The 12,972-nt window shown below is 38.3% G+C and overlaps 2 protein-coding genes across 2 annotated transcripts; one reads left to right on the top strand and one right to left on the bottom strand.

Annotated features, from left to right (window-relative positions):
• Positions 1-1,470: 1,470 nt before the first annotated feature.
• LOC146460970 (protoheme IX farnesyltransferase, mitochondrial-like) lies at positions 1,471-10,980 on the bottom strand. The gene is made up of 8 exons (XM_085087469.1): positions 10,864-10,980; positions 10,608-10,795; positions 7,429-7,606; positions 6,533-6,657; positions 6,086-6,156; positions 5,362-5,453; positions 3,698-3,928; positions 1,471-2,561 (listed from the first exon to the last, which is right to left on the bottom strand). The coding sequence occupies exons 1-8, from the start codon at positions 10,886-10,888 to the stop codon at positions 2,245-2,247; spliced, it is 1,227 nt and encodes a 408-aa protein (XP_084943595.1). The 5' UTR covers positions 10,889-10,980; the 3' UTR covers positions 1,471-2,244.
• A 37-nt stretch (positions 10,981-11,017) lies between these two features.
• On the top strand, positions 11,018-12,801 carry LOC146460969 (ribonuclease P protein subunit p21-like). Its single transcript, XM_085087486.1, has 4 exons — positions 11,018-11,171; positions 11,270-11,370; positions 12,248-12,330; positions 12,435-12,801. Exons 1-4 carry the CDS (start codon positions 11,100-11,102, stop codon positions 12,635-12,637), a joined length of 459 nt encoding a protein of 152 aa, XP_084943612.1. The 5' UTR covers positions 11,018-11,099; the 3' UTR covers positions 12,638-12,801.
• The last annotated feature ends 171 nt before the right edge of the window (positions 12,802-12,972 follow it).

Here is a 12,972-nt window from a genome sequence, read left to right as displayed (position 1 = left end):
GTAAGTGACTTAACCATTGAAAATCTGTTGTTTTGTTGTTTTGCATTACAAGTTTGTTTGCTTTGGAGTACGTAGTCTTAGAAATGGCCAATCTTGTTCCCACGACCTCTCCCAGTTTACAGGAGAAATGCCCTGGGAACGAGTTTTAGAAAATGGCCTTCGTTGCCAGTAAATGTTGAAAACGGGAAACGGGAATGGGAAACGTTGAGGCACTTTTTCGTGAATTAAGACGAAAGCCTAAAAATTTGGAGTAGAAATTAATCGCCACAAAGAAAACTGAAAAAAAAAAAAATCTATTAGAGGCAAAGATTTTAACATTCATCCATTCAATTGGGACGCCAATTGAGGAAGGAAAAGGAATCAAGATGTACTAAATGCTATCAATGATGCCGGTCCTTCGTAGTAGCGAAGAAGTCGGTTGGCGTTGTGCGGCTGATCAGTATGTACACGGAGGTAGCAGGCAGCTTTTCAGCTCCAGCCTGGAGACGCAGAGTCGGGTATAGTATCGCTAGTCGTGATTGTGGTGGACGTTGTCCTGTGACGCTGTTCACGAGCAGTAATGAGACGATTGCGGCAAAATTCTTTGAAGCAGGTACAGGCCCCTTCCTCAGTCGTCCTTGGCGTGTGACGTCACCCATTGTTTGCGACCAGGCGCACTCCATTTAGTCAACGAAAACTGGAACGAAAACTGGGGAGAGCTTCCGAAGGTCGTCGGTTTGTTCCGGAAAATTTCCGTTTGATCCGCGCGTGCATTTGCATTTCAATTGGTTGAACCAATGTTTTGGGCAAATGGACAAGCTCAGTTAGCTCAATAATTACGTTGAGGCCCGGGTATTCCTCGCGATATTTTGATTGGCGTGTGTGGCCTATTTTCTCTAAACCCTGACCCTATTTCAGACCAAAATATGTCATATCCGGTCTTTTTTAGCGTCTCTAGACTTTTAGACTTTCATACCAAAATGGTTAAGATCTATAACTAAACGTTTCTGATGATGATAAACTTGTTCATACAATTTTTGTAAACAGCATCTCCTACCACCGCCAATTTTCATCGCTTCCTTTAGTTCGAAACTGGACGATAAATTATTGGGTATCTTCCCCCCTCCCCACCCCCCTTCCCCCCCCCCCCCAAAAAAAAATTTGAAGGCCATCCCATGCCACCCCGCGCGCCTCAATTCACAATTTGAAAAATTCTGAAGTTAGCCTTGGATTCATTCATTCAAAGAGCTTATTTTTCTTTGGGGAACAAGGTTTATGATTGAAGGGAAACAAAACTGCAAAAACAAAACAACAACAAATTAAACAATTGATCGAAAGCTTGTTTCCGTCTGTTATTTTGGGGGTTGTATTCAATATGGAAAAGACTTATCTGAATAAATATCTTTTCTCGTTCTACGTGCCAAAATCGTACAAATAAGTTGAATTTGGTTGCTTGGCTGTAGTTTCTATTGTGTTGCAAAACTCACAATCTTAGTTTCAGTGTCCATTTTATTCAAACCACTCTGCAATTATATATTATATACATTCATAAGAGCTCTTCAGCGATAACTTTGCATCTTTAAAATTGTTAAAAAAGACGTCAATTTAAGTTCATCGAAAATGTTCATGTTCACATTTTCTTTACAGTAATATACAACAGCACCTTTAAATTTAAATCAGTAACTGAACACAATTTTTTTTTACAGGAATTGTTAATTACGTTTTCCAAGCAGGATCAAATTTGTGACAAACTTAGATTTTTTCTTTAATTCTGTACACAAAATAAGATTGCCTCGACTGAATTTCATGACCGTTTGATGATTTTCCAGGGTTGATAACTACTTACTGAAGAAATAAGAGGTGCTTTCAATTCACGGTTTTTTCTTTAAAAAAAAAATCCAACAGCCATATTTAGTTTTTCTCTTTGACAAGTCACAAAAATTATTTGCACCTGTTAGAAGCAAGAAAAAGTGCTTCAATATAAGTTCAAGCAGATCAACACACAGTAATTCCTCAGAAAAATTCAGATCATGACAAAAGCCTCCAAAATGAACTTTCTTGTTAAAAAAGTTTCGTCATGTCCTCTCTTACCCTGGTTCGAAAAGTTTTTCTTCCTGTCTTTCTCCTCAAACAAAACTGGGCCCCGAAGCGGCACCGGCCAGAAAGAATTCTTCTTTCGCCGCTTCAGCTCGTTGTCGTCGCTTCTCTGCACAATTCTGTATGAGAAGAAAGAAGAAAAAACGTCTGGGACCAGAAAAGTCCTCTTTAAGTTGTTTGTACGATGTCCTCCTCCTGTTCAGTTCTTGGTTTCTTATGAAGCAGTATCATGAGCATCAGAATAGGCAGGTAGAGCAAACTAAAACGAAACAGTTTTCGCGCTGATCTCGTATCCGAGTCCTTGTAAAACTGATAACCCAAGTAAGTCTGCCATAAATTAAGCGGTAAAGAGTCCAAAGCCAGCCACCAAGTTGTCACTCCACAGACTGGTAACAGAGTAGTGAGACCCACCAAGGCCAAGCAGTGTCTTAACGTGACGCGACGACAGAGTGGTGCATTTGTAACGCACATCATCCGATATCCAGCTACATTAAGACAAACACGATACGAGTTAGTACAAATGAATGCAAGGCGATTTTATAGTAGAGGAAGGAACACGACAGTCAACTTTTTGCTATTTTAGACGCCTTGTAAGGAAGTACATTCTTAATATTAAGAAGTTTAAAAAATCCCAAATCGCACAACGACTAGACACAATAAAGAGAAAAACGTAGTCTCGCAGTGACTCCCTAAACACAATGCTATAAAGCCAAAGAGGACATCACTTTAAAAGTCAAATGGCAATTACTTCAACTCATTCACTTCACTTAGTTCAATTTCTTGAATTCATTTTCTCTAGAAAAGTATATCCAGCCGAAACAGAAAGGAAATTCACCTTGGGGTGATCATGTTCTCAACAAAACCTTCCTGGGGTCATTCTATAGTGTAGCTATAAGTACAATGATTAACAAGATGTACCACACTTGTGCAACAGTCATGACTAACACTTATGTTTTGTGACGTTCTCATTTCCATCTCTAGCATGACTAATTACAGCCCTTGATCTATACCATCACGGGTGAAGAAACTGGGCTACTGTTCCAATAGCTACAAAAACACCTGAATGGAGATTTTTTTTTCGCCCTTATTTGACACATCACGCATCAAGGACTGGCGGTAATGATCTATACAATCACATTAATTGCAAGCTTAGCATAATGTTGGTCTGTTTTGTTTTATAGTACACTGTACGAGTGACACTGGACAAGTGAAATTTAACTTTGCAAGGTTTGAAATGACAGCTTTAGGTTTACTGACGGTTTAAGGAAATAATTCGAAGATAGAACCTTACCCTACGAATAAAACGAGACTGCGTTTCTCAAAGATTGAAATACAGACGCTAAGATTGTTCCTTCTCTTTCGATCCATTAAATTGCGCGAAGCTTTTGTCACATTCATGTACATTGCTGAGTGAAAAATTCACGCAAACCGCGTGTAATGGACAAGATTTCTCTCTAGACAAATTACACGCAGGCTGCGTGTAATTCAAGGTGCATGTGATAGTTCGTGTAAATTTCTGCGCGCGTGCAAGACGCGTATTTTGCGCCTAAAATCTGCCATATTGCACGCATTTTACGCGCGTGAAAGCACTGCTATTCCTGTGGCTAGTATTAAGACTTACCTCTTGAATAATCGGCCCTCAGGTTCCAACTGAGAGCATTAAAATGTGGAAACTGCCATGAATACAGAATCCCAGCTAAAATCAATGCCCCTGCGTCCAAGCCCCCAGTACAGGCTGCCCAGCCCATCAAGGGGGGCAATGCTCCAACCACGGACCCCACCCATGTGTTTAGGATACTCAGTCGCTTCATGGGAGTGTAGACAGATGTATAGAGTAACAGAGTGCCTGCACCTGTAATGCAATGCCATGATTCAGAAACTTAATAACAAAAGGGTTTTTTCTGTGAAGTTCAAATAACAATAATCCTTGTAAATTTTGGATTTAGCAGTGATTTGCTATACCATGTAGTGCAGTGGTGTAGGGATTGGAGTGTTAGATACTGGATCTGTAAGTTGGTGGTCCAATTCCTAGCCTCTGAAGTCATGTTGTTTCGTTAGCTAAAAAACGTTGTTCCAGATGGTCTCTCATTACACAGGTGGATAAAAGACTACTGGCGAGAAACTGCCATCAGTAACACTGCAAAGTACTTGTATCCTGTTCAGCAGGGAGTAGTTTTACTTCCAGTTACTTCATGCTACAGACCCTCAGTTAAGGTGTTTCCATTGAATTGCATTGCGCGTTCTTACTGCTCATAATTTCTTGAGTTGGAAACAAAGTCATAGCAGGTCTTCTTTGACACTAAGCCCAGCCAATTACTAAATGGTTGTTTTCTGCTAAACAAGCACCATGACCTATCTTCATTTTTTCTCATTACTTTAACTTAGCTATTATCCTCTTATTGTTTAAATTTTTTAGAAAAAATTGATGACAGAACAGTGAGCTATCGCCAGAAACATGAGCTTGCCCATCACTCTTGAAGGCATTATTAAAATAGTGATACTGAGAACTTGCAAGCAAAATCATTTTAGGTCAATACTTATTCATACTGCTAAGAAATTTGTCATTAACTGCTGCTCATGCTTTATACATTCTATGTATAATGTTTGTCTAAGTTCTCCGTTATCTATGTAACTTCTGTTACCACCAGACATGGCAAGAACTGATCAAATAGACTCATATTTGAAAGCAAATATTGCAAGCAACTATTGCACAACTTGAGTGGGTCGTATCTCTTTTAAGGGCACAGTGACCTAACTTTCTCATTTTATTTTTTGAAATAATCCATACCAGTAAACAATTACAGAAAGTTTGGGAAATTTTCAAGACAACTTTTATTTCAAGGAAATCATCTTAAGCTCCGGCCATGTTAGCCAGATGTTATTCATATGGAACCTTGCTTACTTACGCTGTTTATTTTTTAATAGTCACCGCTCTTGAGTGGTTCCTACAATATAGGGTAAATGAGTAATGCAATAGGCCGTTTCCAAGTTGCTGTGAACCTCATTATGAAAGTGTGGCTAAGTGCAAAAGCTTTTCATATGAAAATAAGTTTTGTTTGGATATGAATGAAACCTAATTTTCATAATAAAAACTTTGCACTTAGCCTCGCTTTCATAATGAGGTTCACAGAAACTCGGAAATGGCCTATTGCCTTATCTAACTTTAATGAAACCCTGTCGAATGTGAGCAGAGCTGTACTTTCCCGTGATTAAATACAATCTGCAGGTTTTCTCCAAAAAGATGAACTTGGCCACTGTTGGGAGTAAATATAAAAAATGGCCTACCAAGAGCTGCAGTTAATCCGTTTACTTGAGTAAGTAACACAGACACTCCTAACGCACCAGCTGTTGCACCAAACAGTACCACATGAAGGGGGCTATGGACAAATAGTTCAAATATTAAGAAGATGAGTCCTAGTTTTGTTGAGTAAAGAAATCACAACTTAACCCTTTAACCCCTAAGGCAAAACGACATTTTCTCCAGATCCAAGACTACAAACTCAATGTCCATGTATGATATACCATTTTAAAGCTACTCATGAGTGTATTTCATAACTGATATAATTATGAGTAAGAAAAATTATGGCTTTGAGATAAATGGCCTTAAAACGTAAAAATTTAAAACTTCAAAAACGTCCCAATCCTTGTGTATATTAGGTATACTCCTACACTATAGCTTATTTTGCAGGTCTCAACATCTTCATCAATGTGAGAACTGTCTTAAGACCCACAACTTCTATGGGAAAAAAGTTGAAAAGTTGTGGGGGTGGTCAACCATATCACATATGGGAAGGGGTTAAGTTTTTATCCTTTTAATGAGTAGATCTTCACAAGACCATCTTGGTGTCAAAAATTCATAGAAATCTGTCAAATATTGACAAAGTTATGGCAGGATGTGCCAAATGGCACTCTTAGGGATTAAAGGGTTAAGGTACTCAGAGCTTACAACAAAGGCAAAACAAAATTAAAGTACTAAAAATATTTATCAGTCTAGATCCTTGCTGTCTACCTTAGACGGGCCTTGACAAGAACGCGGTTTTGTGTGCGGCTCATCTGAGAGTCAAACGGCACCTCAAGCCACTGAAAACAAAAACAAATGTGTAAGCTGTTGACTTTATTATCTGATCAAGAAAAAAGTAAGTAATGAGAGCATCACAACCTGTGTTTAAACTAGCTACATCATTAAAAAAAATGATCGATACGTACGTAAACGTACCGCTTGTTTGTTTAAGTGAAACAGTAAATCATAGAGCGCTTGCGCACTAGACTCAAACATTGATTGACACTTGAATGTGCGGCTTTGTCTCTTCAACATGGCAAATTGTTTAGTGTGAAAGTTGGAATCGGAAGTGTGGACAGTGAACACACACGACCACATAGAGTTTAGAGCGCATGAATACTACATGTGGTTCAAAAACGAAGAAACCTATGCCAGTCAAACAGTTCCTACACAAACCTGATTGAAAGCATTAGCAGATGAAGAGCACAAGCCTGTTCCAAGTCCTGCCCACAAAAATGTGCTGAGATTCATAGCTCCTGGTGCAATGGCATAACCTGCCATCTCTGTAAGAACCACAAGACCTACAGACAAAGCACACACAGTCATCTATGCTAAATATATAAGGCCACGTCTCAACAACAGAAGCCATTAGCAAACTGTATCGTTCAGCAGGTTATTACCATAGACAGAATATAGGTTTGCAGTAACTGTTAGTAGCTAATGAGTGAGAGCAATCCTTGTCGTACCTGTGTGTGGATGGTCATTGATATTTTTCGATATTAAACAACTGGCGTCAGTTGTTTAAAAAGCAAATAACTCAGTCCTTTGAGTAGGTGATGCTTGCAAAACTGACAACAAACTGAATGACAGTTGTTGTTGTTTGTCTTGTGAGATAGGCAAATCTTACAAAAGTTATATACATCTGGTCCCAGTTGTTCAAAAAGCAAATAAAGACATATTTGATATGTAGTTAATAAATCTTAGAAGCACCAATAGACTATTTTACAGTTATGTAGTTAGTAACCTGGCCTTTGAGTGGAGGCGGGGCTGGCAGTGACTTTGTTTTGATACAAACCTCACAGCTTTTCGCTTGTAAATCATTTTGTTCTTATGCTAAAATTGTTGCATTTATATTTAAAAAGCAATGAGGTTTGTATCAAAACAAAGTCAACTCCTACCTTGCTTCCACTAAGCACACAATAACAGGGTTTTGACAAAATGAGGGCATATACTTCATGGTACAATAAGGGTGACTATATGGAGGGTTAGGGTTAGAGTTATGTGGGTGACTATATGGTACCTTACCACGAATTATTTACAAATGAGGGACTATCAAAATGCTTTCAAAGTACCTGTCAGCCTGATCTTTGACAGTTGCATATACTGCCTCGGCAGTTTCTTTAGTTCAATTTTCTGCTCTACCCACTCCTCCCCAGTGTCTTCATCCTTCACAGCTGCATTTGAAATACTTCCTTCCTCCTCAGTATTATTAACTGTCTTTCCAATTACCACAGTTGAAGTTGACTTTGCCTGGAAAGAGAACAAGGATGCTGTGGTTGTACTGAAGTCTTAGCTATTAGTGAAAGTGAAATTTTGTGTGACCACTCATTCGTGAGACGAAAGAAATGAAGTGAACATGCCTGGTCTGGGTTGCATGAAGTATCTTAGGATAAGTGGGAATTTTCTTAATTCTACAACCACTGTCTGCATTGTGAAGGGTATTTTGAGCACTATAATAGACCACTTTACTTACTTTTTCTCCTCAGTGAGATTGAGCTTTCTGTTCAAATAGTTTAGGGTCATGGTCACTAACCTTTTAAAACATTTTGCAATTTTAGTGTTTTTGAATAAAGTTCAATTTTGAAAATTGTTTGGAACCTTTGGAGTGGTTGGCTTTGGAGGGTGAAAACAAAATGGAAATGGAGATGGAGAAATGCAGTTGGATTGCAACTTACGCAGTTGCGAAAAGAAAGCCTGAAAAAATTCAGGCTTGAATGGGATTCGAACCCATGACCTCTGTGATGCCAGTGCAGTGCTCTACCAACTTAGCTATCAAGCCAACTGGGAGCTGGTCATATTGTGAGTTCGTAATATACCCGTGAAGGATGAATAAATGAATGTAAATATATGAGTTTTAAGCAGTTGCCAAAAGATAATTACGCAAACAAATTACGCAAACAAGCTCAGAAAACCTTTACAGATTTCTCCATCATATTTTCTCCATACATTTTGCACATTTCCCCTGCTTACTCAGACCAGAATCTCAATCTGCTGATTTTGTTTGAGCCTTTCAACACAACTCCTTTCTCACCAAAATACCAAATGCTAAGTCTATACATTGATTTCATGTTAATATGTAGTTGGAAAGTGAGCTTAGGATGCCAGTGTATTACCTGGTATTCGTAAAACAGAATTTTCTGCCATGACTGAGACTACAACCCACAACCACCAGATCATGATATTTTGACCGATCTAAAACCTGGAGGTTAGTGGTGGGTGACCATCATAATCATCTTCACGACCATCATTTCTTGAAACAGTGCATCGCACTATTTGACTGTCAGCCGCGTAACCATAATCATAATTATAATGCTTATTTACCCTCCATTAGTGCTTATAAATATTTTCTCCGAGAGTGATTTTTGTAAGATTACTCCACATTTTTTTCATCCTATTTCAAAAATGCTCTATAACTTTTCACTGCGATTGAATATGGCAAAACGCAGACACGTTTTTTTGGCGCTTTGGGTCAGGAAACTGGGGAGCAAATTAAATGAGCAAAAAACAAAATTCACTTAGACTTGTAGCTTTAAAAAGGAGATCTGGACGCTTGCAATTAGAGGTCGTGAAAAATTCGGCAATTTATTTAATTTCAAAATTCTTGGTATGGTTTGATAGTCAGCTCTATAAGCTTTAATTTGATATAGGGGTTTAGGTATCTACAGTTTAAACTGGACGCGCTACATCGCTTAAACGCGAGACACCTCTGATTAAAGATTAGAGAAAGAACAGGACATTCTTCCGCCCAATCATCATTTGTTGTTTTTCCTCTGAAAGATATTAAAAACCAAATTACTTTGCAATGGGTTAAACTATATAAGATGACATGTAAATATGCGTTATTGACCAAGCTTGTTCGGTCAAGATGGCTGGATATTGGCCAAGTTCTTTTTTTGTGTTTTTATGGACCGAGACGAAGTCAAGGTCCATAAAAACGCAAAAAAAGAACGAGGCCAATATCCAGCCATCTTGACCGAACAAGCTTGGTCAATAAAGGATTTATCATATGGCTTTACAATCAAGTTAAAACTACAACAACAAAACACAACATGACATGAAACTGCTCTACTCGGAAAAACATTCTTCATAGCCGGCCGGTGCAAGATTTATTTTCAGTGCATTTTTGGATTAGCACGCAATCGTGGAAAACAGGGAATCCTAAATTATCTTAGGGCTCTAACTTTATTATGGCTTAAAGGGAGTATACAATTATTGAGAATGAAAAATTTAGATTTTCGCAAGAGCGGGAAGATTTGAATAGAATTCGCCATTTTCAGCCGATCGTGAGGTGGCGTAAATAATAAAAATTTTTACACAGTTTTCGGCTTCCAATCATTAATTCTTGAATGAAACAATAGATTTTGAGATTATATGCAAACATAAGCCGAAAAAAAGAGCAGGTAAATCAGAAAACTGTGCAAAACTTTGACAAGATTTTGTTGTTTACAACAAGCAAGACGCGGCTAAACCAAAAACGTAAGCTTCTTCGGCGAACTTAAAAAAAAAAATACTTTTCTGAACTGCTCTAAATACTAACCGCAACTTCCACTACGCTATGATTTAAATACAGTCATTGCAAACTTAGAGAACTTATCAATTTGGCACTCGACTTGAGACAATAAGTTTTTCAAAATCGATTCTATCTAAAATACTACACGCAGAGCAACTCACCGATTCAACTCACATTCATTGTAGCTGAAACAAAGTTTTCACTACACCAAGAACGATTCCATTCTCTTTCCTTTCCTTAAGGTAAATGTTGAGAGTTTACCGAACTTTTCAGTGAGCGTTTTCCCCCAAAACAACGAGAAAATCGAAGAAAACCCGCATTGTTGTTGGGATTAAACTTTCGATGCCAAGCGGACGGGCAACGGGTAATCCCGAGCGGGCAAGATAGCTCCATCTTGCCCGCTCGGGTAGCCAATCACAGCGCAGGATTTGACTCATCTTCCCGCTCGCAGAGCCAGCTATATAATAATAATAATTATAATTAAAATATAAAGTATGCAATAAGTATATGTTATGCAATCACAGCAGGTAGTAATGATTATGTAGAGCTGCAAGAGGTAAAATTCCTCTAATTTCATTGACGCCTCTTCTTTCACAAAACTTACATAAAATGAGGCACGGAGAAAGCCAAATTAATACTACAGCGTTGCACGACTACGATTAAGCTTATGTAAGTCTTATTAGCTTATTTTGAACTTCCTGATCGATTGACTAATAATTAGTGTACACACATCAAACCTACCTTCCTTAAACCAGCGTCATTTTTTAAAGGATGTCCATAAGGATCACGCAAAAGTCGCTCTTTACTTTTAACTCTAGAGAATCGAACTTTATATTGGTGCAGCAAGCGAAGACATGGTTTACACACGGAGGTTTTGGACACGGGAGCATCCAGGAAGATCTCAGTAGCACGTCTCCAGCAGAAGTTCCCTAAAAATGCAACGCCATGTTATTGATAAACGTAATGTGAAACGTTTAAGCGTAATATGACCACTTACGGCACAACAGAAGACGTGAATTCATCGTAAATTTCTCATTTCCCAAACCGGCCTATTGCGGTCGCCATTTTGTGCACGTTATCCAAATCTGAGCCCCTGGGGGAGTAGGTTAGCGGTCCTTCGCAGTAGTGCCAGTCTCTCGAGCCGTATTCGGATGGTTATTTTCCCTTTGTTTTCAAAAATGGCTGCGAGAGATCCTTCTCTTGGATAGAAGTTCGACTTCTTTTCCTGTCGGTATGGGTCGTAAGGATAAAAAGGTCCCCACAGAGAAACAAGAAGCATGCCACAAGCTGAATTTCTTGCACCAGGTGAGTCAAAACTTAAACTACTGTAAAAGAAAGTTAAGTTAATAACTGCTGATTAAATTTGATCAGTGTTGTCTTCAAGTTGATCTGTTTTGTTATAGGCGTCCCATGCAGTTCTATCTATTAACCCAGAAAACGTAGAAATGGCAAGGTTTTATGCAAGCACAATGAAAGAAATCGCACAGAAACTAGTATACAAATTGTAAGTATCAAGCTTTCTGTCAGAAAACAATAAAAATTGCAGAAACTTTAAGCTTATTTTAATTATGTGAAAACCAGCTTAAACTTTAAGTTCTCCAAGACAAGGCAAGGTTAAGCTTATATTGTGCCGCAACCAATTAGATAGAAGATCAAATCCCTATTTAGGAATAGTTAATTACTCATATTGCCGTGTTGCACTGCATTACAACCTATCTTGCAACTGTTCAAACATACACTGTATTGTGTTGTAACATTGTTTCAAGATGTTGACTGAAGAACACTACACTGTGTAACAGTCGAGTGGGTATGGGGGTTTACATTGTTACTGCAGTTTTGGGCCATTGTTTTAGAAATGGTATTTTGCTAATTCCTATCCTTAGCTCCAGTACTAGCCAGGTATTTGTAATTATGCGGTTTGGGTATTTCATTGGTTTTCAACTCATTACTGCAGTTTATACTAGACTGTGTTTCTCCTCCCTCCAAATGTCATCCTCTGCTTGTTAATGGCCGAAATTGGTCACAGCAACTTGTTTCACAACAAGCCATATCTGTTAGATTTTTTTACACTGTGCAGTGTTTTGTGGAAGATGTGCCGCAGGGTGTAAAACTGTCTTTTTTATGGCTTGTGGTTTGTGCATGTTGCATCTCAGTCATGGTGTTTGGTACCTTGTGATGCAAAAACAATTCTTGAAGTAAGCATTGCATTTACTGTACACCATTTTAATTCATAGACACGACCTCATTCCTAGCATCTTGACTCAAGGTTGACTTTGATATATTTGTTATGAATGTAGTGTTCACCAACAATGACAGTCATTATTTACAAACTAGCCCTTACTATTATTATTAGCTATTGCTAACTATGATATATCTTGTAGGGACCCAAGTATTAAAAGAACAACTTGTAAGCACTGCCATTCTCTGCTTGTACCAGGAGTTACGGCAAGAGTTAGAATAAGACGTAAGTATTGAAAATCAGCCATAGTGGTTCACTTGGTTAAAAATGATTTCCACAATTCAGTGCTCTAGAGTGCGTAAACTCTTTTTTGCTCTTTTACTGTTTAGGGAAAAGAGAGAGGCACATTGTAGTGACATGCCTTGGTTGTAGAACAGTGAGAAGATACCTCTGTAGAGCAGGCCATGTTTTGTGGAGCGAACAAAATATATTAATGAGTGGTAGCAAGCAAAACAACAAAGAAGACAAGGATTTGGTAGACAAACATGTAAGGCAAGAATGGGAAACAAGTTCTAAGAAATGTGCTGAATAGTGGAGATTAATGAATGCATTACTTCTCAATGTTATGTAATAATATATTATATCAAACACAAGAAAGCGTGTTTCATCAGATATCCAAACACTGAGAAGTAGGTTGAAAAAACGAGCGCAGCCAAGTTTTTTTAAATGACTTCAAGGTGTTTGGATATCTGATTAATTACATCCATTTTGAAATCACTGGTGATCCTGGGAATCTGATTGGTCCAAAATGGTGCAATTTATTCCCAAATTGCACCATTTTTTGCTCTAAATCGCATCCTTTCTTTAGCCCATCAAATGGAAATGAAGTAACACAAATAGAATATTAATATTGACAATGATACTCTG

This window comes from Pavona decussata, unplaced genomic scaffold (assembly GCF_977016875.1).
Source record: "Pavona decussata unplaced genomic scaffold, jaPavDecu1.1 SCAFFOLD_202, whole genome shotgun sequence".
NCBI classification, from domain to species: Eukaryota; Metazoa; Cnidaria; class Anthozoa; order Scleractinia; family Agariciidae; genus Pavona; species Pavona decussata.
Note: the sequence above shows the minus strand (reverse complement) of the source record. Positions and strands in the feature narration are given on the sequence as shown.

Excerpts from the sequence above, each read along its gene's own strand:
- LOC146460970 (XM_085087469.1), bottom strand. The coding sequence starts at position 10,888 with ATGAATTCACGTCTTCTGTTGTGCC. Across the intron at positions 10,796-10,863 it reads TTCACGTCTTCTGTTGTGCC|GGAACTTCTGCTGGAGACGT; the intron begins GTAAGTGGTCAT and ends TTGCATTTTTAG. Across the intron at positions 7,607-10,607 it reads ATGACGCTGGTTTAAGGAAG|GCAAAGTCAACTTCAACTGT; the intron begins GTAGGTTTGATG and ends TTCTCTTTCCAG.
- LOC146460969 (XM_085087486.1), top strand. The coding sequence starts at position 11,100 with ATGGGTCGTAAGGATAAAAAGGTCCCCACAGAGAAACAAGAAGCATGC. Across the intron at positions 11,172-11,269 it reads AGCTGAATTTCTTGCACCAG|GCGTCCCATGCAGTTCTATC; the intron begins GTGAGTCAAAAC and ends GTTTTGTTATAG. Across the intron at positions 11,371-12,247 it reads CAGAAACTAGTATACAAATT|GGACCCAAGTATTAAAAGAA; the intron begins GTAAGTATCAAG and ends TATATCTTGTAG.